The sequence below is a fragment of the Mesocricetus auratus genome, unplaced genomic scaffold, assembly GCF_017639785.1.
Source record: "Mesocricetus auratus isolate SY011 unplaced genomic scaffold, BCM_Maur_2.0 Super-Scaffold_100014, whole genome shotgun sequence".
NCBI lineage: Eukaryota > Metazoa > Chordata > Mammalia > Rodentia > Cricetidae > Mesocricetus > Mesocricetus auratus.
Window position 1 is genome coordinate 10,710,794 of NW_024429197.1, and position 25,668 is coordinate 10,736,461.

A 25,668-nucleotide genomic window follows, 5' to 3' on the forward strand; every position below is an offset into this window, starting at 1 on the left:
GTAGTGAGTAAGGGAACTTCCTGTGTGGGGTTTTTATTTAAGAAGACAACAGTTAAGCAGGAGAAAAAGTGAGAATGAAATGAACCTTGATGTTCTAAGAGAAGAGGTGCTGTAAATTAAAAGGCAAAGCTCAGCAGAGAAATGAAGGCTTTCCAAAAGACTGAGTACTTACCTAAGGCCCTGTGGTTAGGAGTGGAGTACCTATTCAGTTAAGTATGTAATTCCAGCAAACAATGCTTAGTTATTTGTATATATTTATAGAGAGAGGGAGAGTTGAATTAAATTAAGGTTGGGGTTTAGGATAAACATTTGATTGACAGGTAGGATTACTTGGTTTATTTTGTTTTTGTGAAAATTCTCTTTTAGGATCATTCAGCCCACAAGCTTTTTAAATTATAATAAAATGCTACTACTTTTAGAAATTCAACTTCCAAACAAAAATAAAGTCACTGAGTATAACTCCTTGGATAAGCAGATTTCTTGAGACTTGTCCTCAGTTGGTACGTCAATGATGCTTATCATAGTACATGTATGAACACGGGGAGAAGAGCCTTCTAGATATTCTGGACAACCCAGACACTCAGTGAAACTCTATTATACAATAATAACATCTCTTGATTATAGGAATACCACATCTACCATGCATAAAACATGGTACTTACTTTCCTCTGACATGCTAAGATTTGATGCAAGGCTGGAAGTCTCAGGCTTCTGATCACTGGCATCCGGGTTGTTTACTTGACTAGGAAGACCAAAACAAACATATTAACCCATGACTGAGTTGCTGCAATTCTGAAAAGGATAAGCTCAAATTCATGTCCTTCTAGGCAATTCCAGTAAGAAGAAAATCTACATGATCTCCTTATTCTTGATTTTTAGCAACTAAGCTGAAAGAAGGAAGGCCAGGGCCAGTACCTTCAGACCGTTCTTTTTCATATCTCTAGACCCCTTGAAATTTTATATCACTTGGAAGCCCCAGCTAAGTCACAAACAAGTCAAATATTTTTCTTTAAGATCATACATTAAAACGACCCTGGGCATCTAACACAGTGCTGTCACTTTAAACATATTATATACATTGTATATGGATGGATCATAATGTAATGTTTTGGTGTGTTTAAACTATGAAATGCAAACCAAGATAGCTAACAAACACCACCTCACATGCTTATTCTTTGTGGTAAAGACATGAAATCTATTCTTTTGGCAATTTTGGTTTTTTGTTTATTTTTGAAACTGGGTTTCTCTGTATTGCTTTGGAACCTGTCCTGGAACTCACTCTGTAGGCGAGGCTGGCTTCAAACTCACAGAGATCGGCCTGCCTCTGTCACCCGAGTGCTGGGATTAAAGGTGTGCGCCACCAACACCCAGCTCCTATGGCAATTTTAAAAAGACATAGTACTTAGCCTGGCGGTGGTGGCGCACGCCTTTAATCTCAGCACTCAGGAGGCAGAGGCAGGAGGATCTCTGTGAGTTTGAGGCCGGGCTGGACCGACAGCCTCCAAAACAATACAGAGAAACCCTGTCTTGTAAAACAAAACAAAACAAACAAACAAAAAGACACAGTGCTTTATTCCCACACCATTTTGTGTATCTGTTACTTTGGTTAAAAATATAACAAAGTAGGGAGATGTCTAATTAGAGAGAGTGGATCATCATCAACTACAAACCTTAATTTGAAGAGGGTTTTAAAGATTAGATGTTTGTTCCCTATCTGTCTGTCTACTGAGTTTCCTATCTGTAGCATCAGTGACTAATGTGTTAAGCAAGCACCTTTTTTTTTTTTTTTAAATAATTAACCCTAAGAAAGCTAAGAGAGGGGCTGGAGAGATGGTTCAGAGGTTAAGAGCACTGACTGCTCTTCCAGAGGTCCTGAGTTCAATTCCCAGCAACCACATGGTGGCTCACAGCCATCTAATATTCAATCTGGTGCCCTCTTCTGGCATGTAGGCAGAACAGTGTATATGTAATAAATAAAGAAATAAATCTTAAAAAAAAACTAAAAAAAAAAGAAAGCTAAGAGAAATTCTAATAGGTAAGTCATATAAATGAGGAAGATTAAGTCATTACATTAGAAACCACAATGTTGCGAGCATACCACTAAAATTCTGGGATGGAGACGACTCCAAGTTGAGTCCTTTATGCTTTCCTCCTTTTCTTTGCCTTTAAGTCTCATTATTACATCACTTCCTACCACAGTAGCACAGTGGTTAGAGTACAGCTTCTAACTGCATGTGATGACTCACTCCTAATTCTAGTACTTGGGATGCTGAGGTGGGTGGAATTATCATGTTTGAGGCCAGTATGGGTTACAAATCAGTTTAAGTCAAGTCTGCACAACACAGTGAGACCCAATCTCAAAAACTGAGCTACCTTTATTATCAAGTGTGAGCTCTAGAGCTGGAGTGCTAAGTTCATAATCTACTTCCTCAATAACTAGCCGTAGAACTTGGACAAGTCACTGAAACCTCTAGGCTTCAGTTTATTTGTCAGGAAGATACAAACAAAACCCACTTCACTGGGTGATAGGGATAATGGCAATACAAAACAAGTAGCTAAGTCCAGACATAACAAGCACACAGTAACCACAGCTGTTCTACTTCTTGGTTCCAGCCCATGTACCCTTCCCACATTTATGCCCCTGACAGAAGCCTGCTCTACTCTTTCTTGCCTTGGGAGAAGTAAAAGTTACTGTACCAGAGGCTCTACATCTGAGTATAAAAATGCCTAATAGGCAGTGAAAATAGTTTCTACATAGCAACATTTAAAGCTCTCTTACGATGTGTGACACTAACCTCTGATATCAACATATTAATTAATAAAGAATTTTCTTCTGGGGGGCTGGAGAGATGGCTCAGAGGATAAGAGCACTGCCTGTTCTTCCAGAGGTCCTGAGTTCAATTCCCAGCAACCACATGGTGGCTCACAACCATCTGTAATGAGATTTGGTGCCCTCTTCTGGCCTGCAGGTATGCAGACATATGCTGTATACATAATAAAAAAATAAATGTTAAAAAAAAATTAAAAAAAAAAAAGAGACAACTGCCGCCGGGCAGTGGTGGCGCATGCCTTTAATCCCAGCACTCGGGAGGCAGAGGCAGGCGGATCTCTGTGAGTTCGAGGCCATCCTGGTCTACAAAGTGAGTTCCAGGAGAGCCTCCAAAACAATACAGAGAAACCCTGTCTCAAAAAAAAAAAAAAAAAAAAAAAAGAATTTTCTTCTGGAATAGTTTGAATGTTAAAGTAAATTTCCTCAGCTACATTCATTCATTCATAGACAGAACCTCATCATGTATCCCTGGCTGGACTAAAATTTGATATAACCACCAAGCTGGACTCAAAATCAACCATCAACCTGACTCTGCCTCCTAAGTGTTGGGATTAGAGGCATGCAACACCATGCCGAATACATTTCATTGAAAAACAAACAAAAACCCACCAACCTTTTTTTCAATGTATATGAGAGTTTTACCAGCATGCATGTATGTGGACTGTGTTTGTGCCTGATACCTATGGAGTCAGAAGAGGGCATCAGATCCCCTGGAACTGGAGTTATAAATAGTTGTAAGTCAAGAATAGATGCTGGAGAAAATCCTGTTCCTCTATAAGAGCAGCAAGTTCTCTTAATGGCTTAGCCATCTCCCCAGCCCTGAAATTTTTAAACTTAAATTCTCAAACAAGTTCAATTTTATCTCTGCTCAAATGATTACACTTTTGGAATAGCAATTCATTACCCAAGTTATAACTACGGAAATTAAAGGGGAAAGGAAAGAAATGGCACGGACTAGTTAAACTGGTACAAACCAACATGCTAAATAGTGCCCTAAATTCTGAGTCCCATCTCATACCCACTTAAATAGAATTCAAACAAGGAAGAACCTGAAACTGGGCCAGAATTTCACATTTCCAACTACAATGCTAGTTTCAGTTTCTTTTCTGGGTACTTGGATAACTCAAGTTTCAAAGTTAAAGTCACTGCTAGAGACTATTTTTAGGTCCTGAATCTTAGAACTGGGCACACCAGTTCTAAAAGGCCTTGGATTCTAGTATGATTCTATAATTTTATTATAGCAAAATCCCATACACATTCAACTGAAAATGCACAGATTAGAAACACACTACCAAGATAGTGAATTAATTCTAGCACTCTGTTAATTATTTAAAATTGTCCCTAGAGAAATTATATACTATCTGAAGGTATTACTTTCAGAACATATAAATGTAAAATTTTGTTTAACAAAAAAGTTGCTTAAACAATAAAAATGATTGCCAGGTGGTGGTGGAACACACTTTTATTTAATCCCAGCACTCGGGAGGATAGGCAGACAGATCTCTGTGAGTCTGAGGCCAGTCTGATCTACGGAGTGAGTCCCAGGACAGCCAAGGCTACACTGAAAAACCCTGTCTCGGAAATGAATTAATAAATATCAAAATTCATAGACTAAACAGCCCAAATATCTTCTCATTCAACAGAACTCTTGTCAATTATCAATGGCTGACAGGGAAAAAGGAAAAAAATAGGAGTATGATTCATATTTAAAAGGAAGGAAATTCTGATAGACTATTACTAAGGTACAAAGAGGCTATATAAGTTCATGTATCATTTCTATTATATACATTATCTTATAGTCCTTTACATGAAGTTTTTAGAGTAGTCAATCCCACAGACTAATTTCACAAAACTAGAAAATAGAATGGAAGGCTAGAGACAAGGAGACAGGGGTAAAGGGAAGCTTTCTTTAACAGGAATGAAACCTCAACATGGGAAGACAATAAAAGTTAAAGAGATGGATGGTGCCAGTGGTCACACAAGTCCATGTACACACTAATGCTCAATTACACTTCTAAGAAAGTTTTAAAGACTGTGGGATGCAGCTCAGTGATAGAGTCCTTCCTAGCATACACAAGGCCCTGGATTCAATCCCTAGTGTGGTAGATAGAGGGGAAGGTTTGAGGCTGGGCATGGTGGTTTAAGTCTTTAAATCTCAATACTCAGGAAGATGAGGGTCACAAGTTAAAGGCCAGGATGGGCCTTTAACTTTACCAAAGGAAGGGGGGAGGGAGTAAGTGGTAAATTTTATGTTAAGGATACTTAGCCATAGATTTAAAACTTACCAAAGGAAAAGGGAGAACTGTAGGAAAAGACAGAATTGGCAGGTTCTGTAACACACAAGAGAACTGACTTCCCAGGAAAAGGAAGCAGAAAGTATCCACAATAGATTTGCTGAGAAGCAAGATGTTTCTTTTTTAATGTCTAATCTGTCTTTGAATTAGGTGGCAAGTTCCCTAGCTGAGTGAATAAAAATAGTGGGAAGTAAAGTAGAAAGGGAGAAGACAGGAGGTAAAGATGAAAGGAAGAAAGATATAAGATGATTTTAGACACCAGGAAATGAGATACATGGAGACGGGTATCTATATGCCTATTTGAATGGAAACTATGTATAGTTTTGTGCTGTTTATTTCAGTGCTATGGTGATAGAGAATCGATAAATAACCTGAGTTTAAACAAAGCTGTGGTTTTATTGGCAAGCAGATTGGGAATATGCATAGTATAGGTGGACAGTTAGGTTCAAGCAAGGATGTACTTTTGTTGGTAAGTAAAGCACAGAAAGAGTAGAGAAAACTAGCATTTTCAAGGGACACACTATAGTATAGGGTTTTTGTTTTGTTTTGTTTTTTTGGCTTTTTTCTAGACAGTGTTTCTCAGTGTAGACCTGGAACTCATGAGACCATGCTGCCTCAAACTCAGAGATCCACCTGTCTCTGTCTTCCAAGTGCTGAGATTAAAGGTGTGGGTCACCACCACCCCACAGTAGTAGATCTTATAACTTAACTAGTATAAAAAAGAAACTGAAGTCCATTTTGAGAGACTGGCCAGTGAGTAATTAAGAAAATATGCTAGAAATTAAAAGTGGAAGCATGAGATACATGGCCAGAGTGGCAGTTGCTGGGTAAATGACCTGTAGTGATCTATGTGGTGGTAAAAATAGCATTCTTGAAATCCGTATGTTGGAAATGATGCAGTTACTGGTTCAAATGATTAGTGGACAACCGACAGGAGGTAAAATTCTGGAAAAAAATGACACTGGAGACAGAACATGGGGTGCTAGAAAGACATCTCCTTTCTAGAGGAGTGGAACCAACATCTAGGGTATCACATATTCAACTGATAATTAATGCCAAATTCTTTGCATTTTCCTTATTTTGGTCTCTCCTTCCTTAGGCTGTACATTTGACCGAAGAATATACCATTTTTCATTCATGAGTTTCTCCACAAATGCCTGATATATATAAAATGAACTCAGCATATACCATTTAATAAGTAATGAAAACATAACAACAACAACAAAAGCCCTGCGTATATATTAAAGGAAAAGCTATTTTGGAAGTAGTTTTTTTCCTTGCTTTTTTGAGACAGGGTCTTGCCATGTTGCCCAAACTAGTCTCTAGTGTGGGTGTTTAATCAATCCTATTTTGAAGAGAAATTTTAATCTGACCCCAAATAATTTCTAAATGTAAACGTGGCAATGAAAACCAAAAACGCAATAGTCAACATAAAGCATGCCCCTATACTAATTAATCAGCACATTGGTAAAAATGAAAAGGCATCATTTAAAAGAAACCCAGTTTTATAAATACCTTAAAGTTTGTTCTCCTGGTTCCTGCATCTTGGCTTTCTTCACCTGCAAACATCAGTACATGTAGAAATCAGTGGGGTGATCTCAGTCTGAAACCCTAGCATTCAAACACAGTTGTTTCGCTATATCAAGAGGCTGGCTCCAGGAACCCTCAATAATACCAAAATCTGTAGATGTTCAAGTCCTTTATCTTACCACACATAGTTCTCATGTACTTTAAACCATCTCTAAACCACTTACATCATCTGATACAATATAAATAGTATGTAGATAGTTTTTGCACTGTATTATTTAGGAAATGAGAATGTTTATACAACACATGAACAAAAAATATTTTTTGTTCATTATATTTACCCTTAGTTGGTTTCATTCACAGATAATGGCAACTGGTAGAGAAAGCTGACTATATATTAACCAATGTGTGTTTCATTTTGTTTCAATTAGACCTAGAATAGATGTTATTACCCAAAAATGTGAAACTTTTACATGATAGTAGTTACTTATAATAAGCCAACTAAGAGGTTGAAGAACCCCAGAATGACATGCAGACTCTGACCAAGAATCTAACCCTATAATAAAAATGGGGGAAAGTGATATAGCCCAAGTAAAGAGGAAAACAAGGTTTTAAATAGAAACTGTGAATAGAAAACAAGAAAAATTCAACTATAGTTTAATGCCTGCTGCAATTATATAACTGACAAAATTTTCAGTTCTTACTAACCCACCTTTAGATAGTATTCTATGATTCGGGGGCTAGAGAGATGGCTCAGTGATTAAGAGTACTTGTTGCTCTTGCAGAAGACCCAACTTCAATCCCCAGCATGCACATGCGATTATGCCAGTTCTAAGGGACCTGAGCCCCTCTTCTGATCTCCTCAGGCACCAGGCATATATGTGGTGCACATACAAACATACAAACAAAACACACACAAAAATAATATTCTATGATTTTTAATTCAATTGAGAATTCCAGTGTGGTGGTGCATACTGGTAGTCTTAGCACTGTGGGGGGAGAGAGGCAGGTAAATCTCTGTGAGTTCAAAGCCAGCTTGGTCTACAAAAGTAAGTTTCAGGTCAGTAAGGGCTATAAAGAGCCTGACTAAAAGTAATAATAGTAATAACAATAGAAAACTATTAGTTTAAGCTGAAACCTGATAAATTGAATTTGGTAGGTAAAGAGGAACTTGTATGGGGGTGGGGCTGGTTTGTACAGAAAGAGTCATTAAAAGGGTTCACCGATAATAACATGAAATTTGATGTACTGAAAACTCACTACACCTAGGAGAGCCCGTCTGAGGGAAGAGAAAATGACACAGTACAGCATCAGATCTGGTAGCAAATGAAAGAGACTGATTTATAGCACTTTTTGTCCCTTATACACATGGCGGCATAAAGCCAGCATTCTTTAGTCATAGTGTACAGTAGCAAAGTTGGGAAATAAAATGGTAGACCCTCTTTTATTTTTTTTTAGAAAAGCAGGCATATCTAGAAAATAATAGTACCAGGCCACACTCAGCTAACAGTGAGGGGAAGTCATCAAATACACAACCTTACAAAATGCAGCAGTCCTATCTCCAGATGGAGGACCCTTTCCCTCTGACAATGTAAGCCTCTAATTAAAAAAGGAGAAAACAAAGAGTAACTAAACAGTAGGAAATACGCAAGCCTAGCTTGGCGATAAAGCACTTGCTTAGCGGAGCAGGGCTCTCAGTTAAATCCTTAGTGCTGTAGACAAGAAAAACAAAAACAAAACAAGTAACAGACAACAACCACCACTCCTACAAAAAAAGGAAAGAAGGGAGGGGGGTTCACTGCAATTTACAGAGTGGGCATTGCTGATGAAATAATGTTATTCTCTGGTACTCTGAAGAATTTTTCTGTTTTCTAGTATCATATAGTCACTTGAGCCATTCTTACCCTAAAACTTGGAACTGCCAATATTACTACCCAACTGTCATATTCTTTCCTAAGGCCTGTTCAGTTTCAGGATGCTGTTAATAGGTCAACATTAAAGCAACACAGGTATGTAGTTTCTGGCACCTATTCCTTCATTCCTCCCTGCCATCACTGCTGAATAAAACAGTAACAACGTGTAAGCAGTGTGCTTCTTTGTAGCTGTTTCAAACTTGGCTCTCACCCGATGATTTTTGGTTTTTTCAGAGATAATAAAACACTGGCCCGACAATTGTGTTTCTAAGTCTCAGGTCAACGGGACAGATGATTATGTTAGCACATGACCATACTCCCAGCACTCAGAGGCAAAAGGCTGTAGTTCAAGGCAAGCCTGGATCACAAACAGATTTAGTCTCAAAGAAACAAAGTAGGTTTACAAGGTAAAACTTGAGTCTGGAAGATCAGAATTCATTTAAAATTCCATAAGCTGGGCATGGTGGTACATTCCTGAGATCTCAGCACCCAGGAGGCTTAAGACAGAAGGCTCATGAGTTTCAGGCAAGTTTGGGTTGTATAGTGAAGTCAAGGCCAGTCTGGGCTTCTTAGAAAGACACTGCTTCCAAAACAAAAAGAAGAACCAATTCAAGGATGCTGTCCTTCATAGCCTATAGACTACTCCCCTGCATGGAAAAGAGTGAAATTCAGAGTGCAGGTTAGCAGTCTGTGGCACAGCCACATTTTCTATCATAGGAATCTCTACTACAACCTGCGAATAGCCCTTCTCTTGAAAGTGAAAAACACTTACTCTTCCTAAGTATTTCTTACTCTCTGTTTTCTTAGGGTCTGTGCTTGTCTACTTGGCATCTACTAATTATAGGAGCAACCTGGAGGACAAAGCTGTTTGTATCTCCCCTAGAGTCCAAAGACTATAGTCAGAAACATTGCCTCTACCTAATTCAAATACTCTTTTTTAGTTTCTGTTTTGAGAAAGGGTCCTGTGTAGTCGTCCATGCTGACTTAGAACATACTACACAGCAGAGGATGAACTTGAATTCCTAATGCTCCTGCCCCTGTTTCCCAAATGTTTTCATTGGTGTTTCTATTGCTGTAATAAACACCATGACCAAAAACGACTTGAGGAGCAAAGGTTTATTTCACCTTACACCTCCAGGTAACAGTCCGTCACTGTAGGAAGATAGCTGGAACTGAAACAGAAGCCATGAGCAGTGTTGCTCCAGGCAATACAGATGACCCTAGCTTCTGTCAAGTTAACAAAAAACTAACCAGTCCACCAAGTGCAGGGATTCCTGGTCTGTGCCACTTCGACTGGTGACTCTACCGCTTACATCCCCATTTTCCCTGTCCTAAAATCAACCAAAACAACCTGCTAGCATTATTTTAGTGAGTCATGCCATTGCTGTCTGCCTTGCTTTTATGTAGAGTCTAGTGAAGTCTGTGGTCGCGTCTTCCCTTGGATGCTTTCTGCCTCTTTACTGACACTGGGGCTTCAGCCTGTTTATGTCAGGTAAACTGGTGCCTTTTCCAGTGGCACTGACATGTCCGTGGGGTCTGTCACCTTGACAGACTTATGCTGGGAGCACAAGCCAGTAAGAAAGTGAATTTCCATATGGGCAGTGGTGGTACATGCCTTTATAATCCCAGCATCTGGGAGGCAGAGACAAGAGGATCTTTGTGAGCTCAAGGCCAAGCTTGGTCTACAGAGTGAGTTCCAGACAGCCAAGGCTACACAGAGAAACCCTGTCTCAAAAAATCAAGGCAAGAAGAAAAAAGAAAAGGAAAGTGACTTTCTATAACAATAACCACACGACAGAAATTCTTGCTTTAAAGTACTTCAGTTTCTTCCATTCCTCTAACATTTGGGCTTTGCATATGTTACAGAAACTGACGGGAGTGAGAAGGGAGGGAAGCAGAGCAGAAGCAATGAGCAGTTAATGGGTTAGTCTCACAATTCTTGTTACTTTAACTAGGTAGGGAGTAAGGAAAGATTCCCATTTCAACATTTATATAAGACTTTTTGACTTTATGAGTAGACTTTTGTCTTACTAAATTAAACACTCAAATAATGTCATTTTCCTTGGTACATTTAGTGTTTATAGTTCAGCTGTTTGTTTCAACAATACACTTCCTATATATACTGTTCAAGATCTATTTTAATCCTATTATACTCCTGATTATTAATAACTCCTCAAGGACAGGAATCACATTTAAAAGTTTCAAATGGTACTTTTATTAGTTACTTATGTCTTCCTAACTTTTACAGTTTCCTTCATTGGGAGAGCTAAATGAATGGCAGAGTAATCATGAGTATGTGTCTCTCAGTACATAAAGAAAAGAGCAATACTCACTCGGTAATGCTGAGTGTGTTGAACAGATTCCCCAGCAGTAAGTGAACCAGGTTTGAGTTTAAAAATAAGCAACATGCCAGGTAAGGCGGTGCACATCTGTGATTCTGATCTGGGAGGTTGAGGCCACTGGAGACTGCATATAGCAAAACTCGATCTCACAATCAAAAGAGCACACAACATTTCTTTCTTAGAGGGAAATTACTAAGGATCCTGTTCCTTACTCCCATTTCTAATTTGGATTCCGTAAGTATAACTGACTAATACTCAAAAACTCTTCAGATTAGCTTTTCTGCAGTCAACTTGAAGGGAACACTCACCGGTTGCTCTGGTAGGTCTTGCTCTTCTTCCATCAGGGCTACTCTCTCTGTACTCACTTATGTGACTGGGTTTCAGGTCTCTGCAGTCTTCACAAACTGTAAAAAGAGAGGAATTCAAGCTTTATATACTCATAAAGTATTATCATCGAGGCCATCAGAGAATAACTTTTTAATATTTTGCTACTCAAGCTTTCTACGTTAGTTCCAATCTCAAAATCTCAAACTTGCACGTGGCTTTTCAAAACTGACATGCAGTTCCAAGTCACGAGAGCAATACGCAATGACTTCTGTAAAGCTCTGCAAAAGCCGACACGTGGAGCCACTTCTACTGGTTACTATAGTGCCTAATGCATTAAACACTTTACAATGACAGCCATGTGCAGATAATGAAACAATTTTTTTAAGGATTAGGGTTACATTTAAAATGATAGAGACTGGCCTAGCAGGTCAGTAAGTTATGATAACATCTAACCTGCTTTAATGTGGAACATTTACATAACTGTTAACACAGACACACTGAATCGATTTAAATAGGACAAACTGGAAAATCAATTAAATACATCACAATCAACTATCTGTCTATATGTAATCAATTTAAATGAAAATGTAATTCTTCTGGATCTCGATAAGGCAAATAAACACGTAAAATGAAACCTTAAATATGAGAATTAAGGAAAAATAATTATGTAAAGCTAAGATCCAATTTAATCTGAAATAATGAATTTCCACTAAATACCAGGTAATTATTTAAATAAATCTTTACTTTTCAAACCCTGTTCCTCTGGTCCTAATTTATAATGTTTAAATCTTTCTTTGACCTGCTAACAGGAGATACATTATAAAAACTAAATACTCCATTCCTGCTTAACTGAGGCTAGCTCTTTTCCGATAGATGCTCCTAAAGTCTCACCAGTGTGACTTCTCCTACCAGCCATTGAACCCACCTTAACACACAGTTTAAAGTTCAGACTCCTGCTGCAGAGTTAATGAAATGAACAACAGAAACAGGGAAACCAAAGCCTTCGTTTCTGCCGGTGTGTGCCCACTCAACTTGTGTGGCTCTCTTTTGGTACAATATAATATGCCTTTTAGAGCCACACATAAGAACAGAAAAAAGATAGAAAACAAGTTCAAGGAATACGAGCAGATGAAAAACCTGAACAATTAGGTGATAATAACTTTACTCCTTCCTCTGCTCTTAAATATCAAAAGGAAAACAAAGTTTAAAGGTCAGAAGTACATGTGCTCAATGCACATGCAGCTCTTACAGAACCTCAAAACTATGTTCCGACTATATGGCGCAGACAACTTGCACTGCAGAATTACAGGACACAAAAACAAAAGCTCATGGCTACAATCCTCCTCAGGCTCATTTTGCTCAACACAGAAGAGCATAATCTATGTGGCCATGAAACTGATTTGTAATTGAAAAAAAAATAAATGCTTTCTTGTCTTTCCAATTTATGATTATGCACTATACAAACATACATTTGTAAATATGATTTCAACCCATAGGAGCAAACAAAATAGGTAGAGAAACAGAATGCCTTCACTCTTCATTTGTTGAAATTCTGAGTTTTTCCTACACAGAAAGCTATTAATACTCTATGTTTTCTCAATAAAGGCCTATGGATGTAAAAACTGCACTGAGTGTGCTCTTAGCAAAGAGGGAAGGAACTCTCTTCCCTGGGGAAGAATTAAAAGTCACACCAGGAGAGGGGAAGGTAAAGACAATAATTAAATTACATGTTCTTTAATTGTTTTTAAACACAAAACTATTTTTAAAAATGTTCATATTTTAAAATAATGTTCACATTCTAAGAAACATGAACATTAAAGGAGAATACAAAATTTTTTCATAGATCAAAAGGGGGCAATGAATTTTAAAAGAAATACTAACTGAATGTGCATAATCAAATGTTAAACTATTCAAAACCATATTAAAATCCTGAGCTAGTCAACATTCAAGTTGAATTCTGTAGTAAGGTACAAGGTGACTTCTTTATGAAAAAAATTAGAAAATAATTCTATTTGTTTCTTCCTTGAAAAAAATTCTTGTTAATATCTTTAAAACTACCAATATCTTTCCTCTCAGCCTTTGAACTGAAGGGATATAGTTTCCATATTTCAGAGAAAAAAACTTTGAAAACTCAGGCTTGATATTTTTAAGTAACTAGTCAATTATCAGCAGTCATTTCCATCATTTTAAAACAAAAGCTAGGTGTGGTGGCACACACCTATAATTATTTCAGCACTCAATTATTACAACTCTGAGGTCTCCTGGCTACATAGGTAAACACAGTCTCAACAAACAAACAAAAGGAAACAAAACAATAATACTACCAAAAAAAAAAATCCAAGAAGCCTACAAGTCCTGGCAACTGTGGTATGTGAGACACTTTCAAATATATATTCTAGCAAATCTGTGAATAAAATGTATTAATAACAATAAATTATATAATTCCATTATAACATGCACCTAAGTACTATTGCTATCAAACAGTATTCTTCCTTTCAAAAATTTGTAGGGACCAACAGCCTCCAAAACAATACAGAGAAACCCTGTCCCGTAAAACCAAAAAAAAAAATTTTGTAGGTTGAAATATTAAGAATATGTTACATAGGAGGATACAAGCATTCTTCACATTTTCAGCATTATCAATGTGTTAAAACTTGTATTATTTCATTTTCATTTATTTTTTTGTAATTCTAAAGAGCAAACCCAGTGCTTCAAACATGCTAAGTATACTTCAGTCTACCTATTTATTTGTTTGTTTGTTTGCTTATTTATTTATTTTGGTTCTTCGAGACAGTGTTTCTCTGGGTATCCCTGGTTGTCCTGGAACTTGTTCTATAGACCAGGCTGGCCTCGAACTCAATAGATCTGCCTGTCTCTGCCTCCCAAGAGCTAGGATTAAAAGCATGCACTACCACCACCCAGCTGATAAAACCTTTTAATATTTATGTCACCACAACTTTTTTCTAATTGACATAGGTTATATAAAGTCCACTCACTAGCAATAAACACAATTCTTGGTTCCAGTTTGGATTAGTTCTAGTTCATAAGTGTTTTCACCATTAGTGAAACCTGACGTTATTCTGTTGTGAATGAATACTTAAAAACACCAAATAAACCGGGCAATGGTGGCACACACCTTTAATCACAGCACTCCAGAGGCAGAGGCAGAGGCAGGCAGATCTATGTGAGTTCAAGACCAGCCTGGTTTACGAGAGCTAGTTCCAGGACAGCCTCCAAAGCCACAGAGAAACCCTGCCTCGAAAAGCCAAAACAAAACAAAAAAACACCAAATAATAGTCGTTATGACAGATGTGGAAGGAAGTTTTTTATGCTGTGAAAATGAACATAAGAATTTAGTCAATAGCTGATGAAGTTACAAACAAGCCAAGTTAATCTTTTAGTATAAGTACCTTTTGAGCACTTGGACAGTAATATCTCTCAACAACTTTCAAGTTTCAGTTCTGGTTTCTTTTTTTTTTTTTTTGGTTTTTCAAGAAAAGGTTTCTCTGTATTGTTTTGGAGGCTGTCCTGGAACTTGCTCTGTAGACCAGACTGGTTTCGAACTCAGAGATCCTCCTGCCTCTACCTCCCGAGTGCTAGGATTAAAGGCGTGCGCCACCACCGCCCGGCTTCAGTTCTGGTTAATAAAAAGACGTACTTTATCATCTTTTCTGAAGATGCTTTCGTGGAAACACACAAGCGACATATGTGCTCAACAAGCTATATTTAGGATATATATGTATATACAAATATATATGCATGTAACAGCAATTAATGAAAAACAAGGCCAAGAATTTGAAGGAGAGTAGAGGGGGGCATATACGAGGTTTAGAGGAGGAAAGGAAATGGTAAATGTTGCAATTAAATTACAATCTCAAAAAGAAAATTAAGTTAAATATAAAATCAAGAAGAAAAATAGTATTTGCTAAGACTTCACATTTCTCTAAGTATCAGTGAAAATGTTAAAAATCAGCTTAATTCAAAGAAGCTGACAGTCTTTTTCTTTTGTGGGTTTGTGTGGTTTTGGGGTGAGGTCCTCACAATGTTGTTCATGCTGGCCTAGAAATCATGCAGTCAAGTGACACCCCCACCTGAGTTAGCTTTAACGTTGGTCTGAGTCACCACTCCCATGCCAACATAATTTGTTTCATTTGTTTACTTTGTGGAGATAAAGGGCATGTGCAGCGCACATGTGGAGCTCAGAGGACAACCTGTAGGAGACTGTTCTCTCCTTCGACCATGTGGGTTCTGGGGATTCAACTCAGATCATCAGGCTGAGTCATCTCACTGACCCCAAACACCCAATTTTTAAAATACTATTGCAGATTTTACATGTTCATAAATAAAGCCAAATCTTTTTATAATATCACAACGTAACTTTTATTTTCATGGTTAAGAAGTTAGAAGGTAAACAATTAGTGGTGAATACTTTACTTCAAAATTCTATTTTCCGTCCTCATAACCTTTCTTTTGTAGCTGGATATACATATTATTTGTCTTGTGATGATAACGGCCATAAGCATAACTTAAGTCTATTTCAATGTGCTATTACAGCTCTTAGGCAGAAAGGGAAAAATTAAATATATACTTATATATGCTGTGCCAATGTGAAAGTATGTATCACTCTTAATTACAACTTTAAGAGAAGTGTATAAATAATGCAAAATATCTGACTATAGGTACAACAAAGGAACTTACATGCAGTTAGATGTGCACAGAAATATTTAAGAATTAACATAGTCCCTTTTCTTAATTGCATTTTTATTCATTTTTTTGTGCATGTGTGTATGCATATAGAGGTTCACATAGGACAATTGTATAGGTCATAGGATAACTTTTGGCAATCTTGTTCTGGCCTTCCACCAAATGGGTCCTGGAAATCAACCTGGGATCCTCAGGCTTGGCAGTAGGTGTCTTTACTGGCTGAGCCATCTTGCCAGTTCCTGAGTATCTTTAATTCAGTGTTGGGGCAGGAGAGATGTGTAGGAGTGAACCCCACAAAGCTATCCGCCCATGAGGGCGGGGACATGTAGATATGTCATGACACAGGTAGATATAAAAGGAAGTGAAAGGAAAAGGAACCTCCCTTTTCTCCTGGAAGCCAGTCACGCTTCTAACTCCTGGTTTGTGCGACTCCCTCTCTCTCTCTGGTAAATAAATATATTGTTTTCCATATAGCATTGAATATCATTGATAGAGATGGATCAGCAGTTAAGAGAACTGGAGGCTCTTCCACAGGACCCATGTGGCAGCTCACAACTGTCGGTTAACTCCAGCTCCAGGGAGTTCAACACTTTCAAACATGCATATATGCAGGCAAAATAGTAAGGCACATAAAATAGAAATAAATAATAAATCATCTTCAAAAATAAAGTGTCCACACACTTGATACTGCTTACACTGCATTTGAATTTATCTGCTACTCTTTCCACATACTTATATGTATTTTTAGGGAACATGAAAAAAAATACTAGCTAAACTGTTCACTAATGAGTGAATTAATTTGAAACTTTAATGGTAATTAATAATTACCATAGCAATCGTTAAAAAATATTTTTAAATTTTTTTATTTATATTTGTATGACTGTGTCTTGTGTGTCTGAGAAGACCAAAAGAGGGCATTTGGTCTTCTGGGACTGGGGTTACAGGCAGTTGTGAGTCACCCAACATGGGTGCTAGGAACTGAACTCAGGTCCTCTAAAAAGCAGCAAGCACTCTTAACTGCTGAGTCATCTCTCCCGGCTATCATGGTATTCTATTTTTGTTTTTTTGTTTACCGAGACAAGATTTCTCTGTGTAACAGTCCTGGCTGTCATGAAACTCACTCTGTAGATCAGGCTGGCCTCGAACTCACTGAAAACTGCCTGTCTCTGCTCCCAAGTGCTGGGATTAAAAGCGAGCGCCACCATCACCCAGCTGGGTATTCTTAAATATACTTTATATGTACCTTAAAGTATGAAGATAAAAACCAAGTACCCTCTTCTAGTGACTTTTAGAGATGACTGCCACTGGGAATGGTGGTTCATACCCATAATCCCGGCACTTACACATCAAGTTTGAGGCTGGCCTGAGTTATATGAGACCATGTCTCCAAAAAAGAAAAATTAAATGAAAAAGATGGTTGTTGCAAATTTCATGATTCAACAGTTACTAATCTATCCTAAGGGGCAGACAAATCCACAAACATGTACCTGACACCGAAAGTCTACAGAAATATCAACATGAATTCTACCTTATAAACTAGGAAGTCTTAAAGAGCAATGGCACAGACGGTGTGAAATACCAAACCCATTTTTATGGTGTCCTGTTAATTGTGCTTTTTACCAGTAACTGTCAGTAGGTAATAAAAAGTGGGCATCTGGGTTTTATATATTAGCTTTCAGATAAGTAAATAAAAGCATGTTCTAATACTTATTTTTTAACTGAAAATTAGATAAAAATGGAAATAATAAATATTTGTGAGGAACACAAGAATAAAGGCAATAAAAATTGCAAGTCTTAGCACCAACTACAGAGAAGACAAGAGAGGACTTCCTGAGCACATGGGACTTCTACAGAGAGGACAAGAGGGAGGACTGCCTGAGCACATAGGACTTCTACAGAGAGGACAAGAGAGGGAGGACTGCCTGAGCACATAGGACTTCTACAGAGAGGACAAGAGGGAGGACTGCCTGACACATGGGACTTCTACAGAGAGGACAAGAGGGAGGACTGCCTGATACATGGGACTTCTACAGAGAGGACAAGAAGGAGGACTGCCTGACACCTGGGACACTTGTGCTTTCCTTTTCATTGCCTCAGTCACCTTCACCTCCCAACTATCCTACACGGGTGGCATCTTGGAGTCCCATGATTTAAATAATTTGTCAAAGATCAACAGAAATAATGTTATTGTAGATTAAAGTGGAAACCCATCATAAAGAGAATAGAGGATAGTGATAATGGTTGCACATTGTGAGTTCACCTAATGTCACCAAATTTTACTTTGAAATGGTTAAAATACTTGGTGTGTCGATTTTGTCACAAAAACAAAAACCCAAACAAACAAAAACAGCAGACTAGAAAACCAAACTTAAGGTCAAACCTACAAAGCATTTAAAATATGAAATAAACAGCAGGGTATAGTGGTGTACAGCATTAATCCCAGCACTTGTGAGACAGTGGTAGGAGCACCAGGAATCTAGCCTGGTTTACATTGTGAGATCCAGAACAGCCTGAGCTACAGAAACAAATTGGTATGTGAAATAGTAAAGTTGAGTATCAATGTGTAGAGAACATTAACACCATATACTATCTTTAATTACAAATATATGAAGAACTAAGCCTTCAAAAAATTGAGGAGAAAAACAATACCGCAGTATCCCATCTATGGAAATGGGAAACAGAAGGGACAGATTAACAGATCCTGCTACATGAAATAAACTGTCATGCAATAAAACAAATGTAAGAAAGGCAATCTGCACTGTTATGATGGAAAAGGTCTAACACCTACAATACAAACCAAAACCTATCTATACCTTTGGCTCATTGATGATCATGGGGCAAACGAAGACTTAGTAACTAAGCTTGTTCTAGGATACAAACAGGCAGTTTAAGAAACTGAAGATTTGGACTGAGCAGTAGTGGCACATAAATTAGGTTCTACTTCACATAAACTAAAGTACCAAAATAAGTCTAAATAAAACCTAGTTATTTGGGTTAAGAAGATAAGTCACGATGGGTGATGGTGGTACATGCCTTTGTTCCCAGTACTGGGCAGGCAGACCCCTGTGAGCCTGGTCTACAGCTGGAGTTCCAGGACAGCCTCCAAAGCTACACTGAGAAACCTTGCCTCGAAAAAACTAAAAAAAGAAAAGATAAATCACATTCAGATTCAGCTACAAAGTTGTATGTATCCTCAAACTGTTCTCAGGATAGAGCATAAAGGAAAACAGGTCATGATCGCAACATGAAAATAAAACTAAAACCCAGAAATATGCCCCAAACTCTGAAAATCTCAGTTATTAATCAAAGAGTAGCCTGCTTCATCAATGGCTAGTAGTTAAAAGCTCTCCAAAACCCTCCTTCTGACCCCTGTTCATGATTATAAATCTGACAGTTAACAATTCTGGCTGAGCATGGGTCACAGACATCTAAACTAGTACTGGAGTGGAGACAGGTGGAAAAGAGCTCAAGGTCATCTTTAGCTCCCAGCTATACATTTTAACACCTGTCTGGCTATGTGACTTCCTGCCTCAAAAACAAAAACAGTAACAAAAAGTTTTGTTTAAACCATCCACTTTTCCTTGGTCCTATGAGGTCTGTGACCAACACCATTTTATTATTCTTAGCATCAGGCAGCACACAGCAAGTAATCAATAATTAATACACAGAGGAAAAGGCATCTGAAGAGGAAAAACAGACTGAAGTGATCAAGGCTGAGGAAAGCAAGTAGTTCCCACAGAAGCAGGCAACGGTGAGGAATTTCTCCCAGAGCCTCTGGAGGAAGCTGCTAACACTCTGGTTCATGACCGGCCACCAGACCTGTGAGCAAACATATATTTCTACTGTTTTAAAACTCCAGGGCAGTGGTGGTATAGCACATGCCTTTAATCCCAGGCCAGCCTGGTCTACACAGTGAGTTCCAGGACAGGTAAGGATATACAGAGAAACTCTTTAGAGGGTGGAGGGTGGAAAAGAGTCCAAATTTGGTAATTTGTCACAACAGACACAGAAAACAAATAGGAATTTTGGTTTTTGGTTGTTTTCTTATTAAATCACTGAATTTGCTGGCTATTTCCTGGCTACTGAATGGAATACACAAACTTTAAAAAAAAAAAGGAAAACTGTGTGGAAATAACAGAAAGCGGCTGTATATCCAACCGACCAAATATTTCTAAACAAAGCAAGCAGGAAGCTCGGTGTGGTGGCTCACATCTGTAACCCCAAGACCTGGGAGACAGAAGAATGAGAAGTTCAGGGTCACTTTCAGCTACATAGGGAGTTGGAGGCCAGCTGTAATATACTCTATAGTAGTAAGATATCATGTGTTGTTTAGGCTTGTCCTCCTGTCCCAGACTCCATTATGTTTATTTCAAGTGTTCTCCAAAACACCTTCTCCTAGGGCAGACTGGACTCTGTACCAGGGAGAAGGTAAACAGGCAGCAGATAAGGATATTAAAAACAGTGTCCTTCAGAACAGTTAGAAGGTAACAGACTTACTATTGCTTATCCCATGCACAAAAATGTCTACAGTGGGAACAAAAAGCCAGTTCAGCTCATGGGAAACTCAAAAACAATCAATCAAAAAAAGACTGATCATCTGCAAGACATACTTGGCTTGAGGAAAAAAATATTTACTGTATTTACTGTTAGATTTATACCTGGGAGAGGTAAAAGTTCCTCGTTAATCTTTACCATTTACCAATTTTAGGCAAACTTGACTAAAAACTGAAGACCATGTTTTTCTATGTTAATTGAAGTTCATATTTTCTTTTTTTGTTTTGAGAGATTTACTTGACTCTCTTATAGTCATTTTGTGACATCTACAAAATAGTATGCTTTTCTATAAAAGCACTTACTAAACATGTCATTGTTTTAAAAAAATTTTAAGACATTTTCTCAAGTAGCCATGGGTAGCCTTGAACTCATGATGCTCCTGCTTCAGCATAGCAAGCGCAGGGATTGCGTGCATAAACTACCACACCTGGCTTAATTATTTCATTTTATAACACTGGAACTAGGGGCTATAAACTTCAAAGGCCACTTCTAGCTAGGCTCCACTCCTAAAGTTCTCCAGCTTCCCAAAAACAGCACCAGCAGCTAGGGAACAAGTCATGGCTACCTCTCTTTCACAATACTAATTTCCCAAAGACAACTCATAAATCTAGGTGACAAGTCTAACCAGTTTTCCTCAGAGTAGAGGCGGTAGATGGGAATCTCTGTTCATCTGGTTTTGTATAAAGGTTCTAGTTAATTACATCTACCTCCACTGACTACATGATGAACAACACATGCCCCTAATCTCAGCACCAAGGCAGCAAAGACAGGAAGATTGCAAATTCAAGACAGATGAGGACTACATAGTAAGACCCTAACATCAAGGAAAGAAGAGAAGAAGAAGAAAGTGAGAGGGAGGAGAGTGTATTTAGGCAATGTTTGAGGGCAAGTTTACTTTCTAGATATGAATTTATCTCTTCTAACCATCACAAAAATTATGTGGGATTTAGCTGGTCTCCTATACCAGGACTGGTGCTAGCAAGTTAATGATGGGTAATACTAGTAAGGAGTCTGGGAAAGTGACAAGCATCTAGCAAGAAAATGGCATGATTTCATCTTTACTCACTAAATGCTATATAGTGAATAGACTTACCATGGGCAAGAGCCTCAATGTCTTTTAAGAATGTTCCCAGGGAACAGATGCTCAAAAACTGAGAGCAAATGCCCCAGGCGCCTTCCACTCTTGTTAGCGCCTTGGTGTCCAGTATTTCTACATATGATGAAACCTACATCCATGTGTTTTATTAATTTTCATTTCTCCAAATGCATTTACTACTTCAAAGATCTATAAATAAAACTCTTCCCCATGCTGTCACTTCAGCTTACAAGGTGAAGAGCAGTGAAGGAAGCGAGTTTTAACTTATTGTACCTTTTCAACAAAATTAATCTCTATAAGAAGCAGGGCTGGCAAAAATAAGATATTGGGGGAATACACTTTGGGACTAGACTACAGAAGCCCAATTTACCAGCTGTGACACTTAGATAAGGCCTATTGGATCTGTTACTTCATGTGTAAATCATGAATAACAGTAACTTTCTTATAAGGATTAAATGTGTTAATATTTGTAAAATTTAAAGCAGGTTAGCACATAATAAGCATGATGTATTTGCTTAAAAACAAAAACAACTTTGAAGGACTGAAGCGATGGCTCAGCAATTTAGAGCTCATACTATTCTTTCAGAGAACCTGAGCTCATGTCCCAGCCCCCATAAGATGGCTCACAGCTGTCTGTAAACCAATTCCAAGGGATCTGACGCCCTCTTCTGGTCTCCTCAGACAACAGCACTCACATGCATATACCTACACACATACACATAATTACAAATTTTAAATTGAAAATATAATCTTTGAACTAAGAATATCAAAACAAACACGCCAGGCAGACAGAGCTTAGTGAGAAGTTTCATTAGAAAGGGAAAGGAAAGCCGGGTGGTGGTGGCACACGCCTTTAATCCCAGCACTCGGGAGGCAGAGGCAGGCAGATCTCTGTGAGTTCGAGGCCTGGCTGGACCGACAGCCTCCAAAACAATACAGAGAAACCCTGTCTCGTAAAACCAAAAGAAAAAAAAAAGGGGAAAGGGAAGGAAGAAAAGAGAAAAGAGGTAAAGAGACAGAGACAGAGAGAGGACACAAGATTAGAGGGAGACAGAAAAAGTCCTATCTGCCCCAAGGGAACATCAGGAAAGATAGCAAAAGAGCTTAAGTGAGCAAGGGGCCTTCCTTTTAAAGGGGTCCTTTGGAGCTGCGTGCAGACTATGCAGCCATGGAACTCTGGACTGACCAGGTACTGCCTGAGTGCATTCTACCAGGTGACGGGGGCAGGCAAGCATAATGCTTGAATCCTCACAAAAACCCTTACAAGTAAGGTACAAATATTAAGAAATTACTATGAAAGATAGATAAGTTTGGCCTGCAAACCTGCTAAACTCCACACAAGAACTTTTTATACAAATTTTCAAGAAAAGATGTTTTCAAATTTCTGGACAATTTAACATCATTAACAGCCAATCCGCAATGTTTTTATTCAGCATATATACAAAACTCACCACAGTCACAAATATTCCCCGGGGGTGTGGGGGGGTGGACAACTATTCCCATGAGATCCAAATATGAGCTCATAGTACTAATACCTAACATTTATGGAGTGCTTTTTATGGATCATGCACTCACTGTTCTAAGTACCATTACAAACTACTATTTTCATTTTTCCATTACACCTGTAACGTAAGAGCCATTTACGATCAACACCATTCGATAAATGAGAAAACTAAAAGGCATAGCAGGTAACCTGCTCAAGGTTATATACCTAATAAGTCACCAACTGGAATTCAAGTTCAGGCAGATTTATCCTCAAAGTCAGAGCTCTCAATCACCAGCTCTGTGTCTCACAGACAATACTAGTGATTATAGAAGCTGAGAGATGTAAAAACGTATGCTATGCATGCCATAGTCACCGACAGCCAGCACTGAAAGGGCTGACAGAACTCTGAGAAGGCAAGTTTTCTCCTTCATTCCTTCCAGCTCTCATTCTCCCAGCTCTCAACTACTCACATATGTGGATCCACTGAAGTGCACTGAGAGTACCGGCCTCACAGCAAATGCTCATCAAGTGTGAAGTGGTAATAACTGGCTAGGTGTGGCACCTTAAGCCTGGACTCATAGCAAGCAAACTTCAGCAAGCTGAAGCAGGAAGACTGCTGTGGATTTGAATTTGAGGCCAGCCTGTATGTAGCACGGTGACACTAAAAAATAAATGAATAAAGTAAAATAAAAATCTAAATAAATAAGCCGGGCGTTGGTGGCACACGCCTTTAATCCCAGCACTCGGGAGGCAGAGGCAGGCAGATCTCTGTGAGTTCGAGGCCAGGCTGGACCGACAGCCTCGAAAACAATACAGAGAAACCCTGTCTCGAAAAACCAAAAAAAAAAAAAAAAAAAAAAAAACCAAAAAAAAAATCTAAATAAATAAGAGGTAATAACTGATTAAAAGCAAAAAGTTGACTATGTCTGCTGACCTCACCTCACTAATGGCTCAGACAGTCCAAAAATGCTGCAATCTATACCTTCCTTTCTGCTCTAAGATTTCAAAAAATGAACAGGGACAATGGATGTGATCCACCACTTCAAATCCTATGACTTCATACATATGAGCAAACTGCTTCACTTCCTCAGTCCTCTTTTCTTGGCTTTAAACTCTGGAATTGGGATAAAGAAAATGAAGAATAAAGCAGCTTTGTGAACTACTGACTAAATGCCAGGGAAAATGACAACTATGAAAAGCAACAAATAGGCCTAAACGTTTACTGTCACATGAAAACTAAGACAGGATTCTTATGATAGATGTGCTGTAGACCAAGCACTTTCACAACTTCATGAATTCAGAATTCCTGCAGTTGTGGGGGCTATTTTTACTTTTTTAAGTATTATTAGCATATATTAATTATACACAGGGGCTGGAGAGATGCTTAGCAGTTAAGACTATGTACTGCTCTTGCAGGACTCTGGGTTCTGTTCCCAACACCCTTATCGAGTTCATAACTGCCTGTAACTCCAGTTCCAAGAGATCTGATAGCCTTTGTCATCTGAGGGCACTTGCACACATGTAGTACACAAAAACTCATGCAGATACACACACATACACATAAAATATAAATTATACACAGGAATGGGCTTAACAATGACACTTTTATGCATGTATAATGGGGGATGTCCTTTGTATGCTGTGAATATATGTTTCTCTTATTGGTTGATGAATAAAGCTGTTTCAGCCAATGGACAGGTAAGATGTAGCCAGGTAGGAAGTATAGGTGAAGCTACCAGACAAGGAGAAGGCTAGGAAGAGGAAAGCAGAGGAGGAGTTGAGAGAGACACTATGTACCTGTTGAGAAAGCCAGAGGTCCAGAAGACCACGTGAGATACATAGAGTAATAGAAATGGGTTGTTAAGAGAGCTAGCCAATAAGCCTGAGCCATCGGCCATTTATAATTAATATAAGCCTGTGTATATTTATTTGGGACTAAATGGCTGCAGGGTAAGGCAAGACAGAAACTTCTGACTGTACATGTATGTAAAGCATTTTGATCATGTTCACCTCTCTTATTGTTTCTGGGATTTTTTGGTTTTGGTTTTGGTTTTTTGAGACAGGGTTTTATGTAGTCTAAACTGGCCTTGAATACAATTTGTACATTAGGATGATTCTTTTAACTCTTGATTTTTCCTGCCACTACCTCCCAAGAGCTGGGATTGTATGCATCCATGGTTTACTGAAGTCAAAATCATGGTCCAGGAGGGTCCCCTCTCAACTGTTTTACATAATTATTTGGCTAAAATCTTTACATAATCAAGGTTAACTTTCAAAGGACAAAACCTAGTAAACCCAGGTCCTGTAGAGATGACTCAACAGTTAAGAGTGTGCACTGACAGAAGATCTGAGTTCAGTTCCCAGCACCCAAGTCACAACCACCTTTAACCCCAGCTCCAGCAGGAATCAAATGCCTCTAGCCTCCAGGGGCACCTGCAATAGTGTGGGTATACCCACACAAAGACACATGCAACTTACATAATTAAAAAAAAAAAACTTCCGGCTGGTCAGTGGTGGTGTACAACTTTAATCCCAGCTTTGTAGGCAGAGGCAGGAAGATCTCCAAGTTCAAGGGCAACCTGGTACAGAGTCAGA

General features: G+C 38.5%; 1 protein-coding gene across 3 annotated transcripts in view; it reads right to left on the reverse strand.

The window, feature by feature from the left end:
- Eya3 (EYA transcriptional coactivator and phosphatase 3) overlaps positions 1-25,668 on the reverse strand; it is an 83,445-nt gene that overhangs the window by 49,046 nt on the left and 8,731 nt on the right. For 2 of the 3 annotated variants that reach the window (XM_040756437.1, XM_040756435.1), the window contains exons 2-4: positions 11,215-11,310; positions 6,640-6,683; positions 663-742 (exon numbers count right to left, since the gene is read on the reverse strand). In XM_040756437.1, the coding sequence (XP_040612371.1) occupies positions 663-742; positions 6,640-6,683; positions 11,215-11,247 (157 nt within the window). In that variant the 5' untranslated portion in view covers positions 11,248-11,310. Of the gene's footprint in view, positions 1-662; positions 743-6,639; positions 6,684-11,214; positions 11,311-23,298; positions 23,430-25,668 lie in introns of those variants that run through there. The other variant, XM_040756436.1, reaches the window with a different exon arrangement.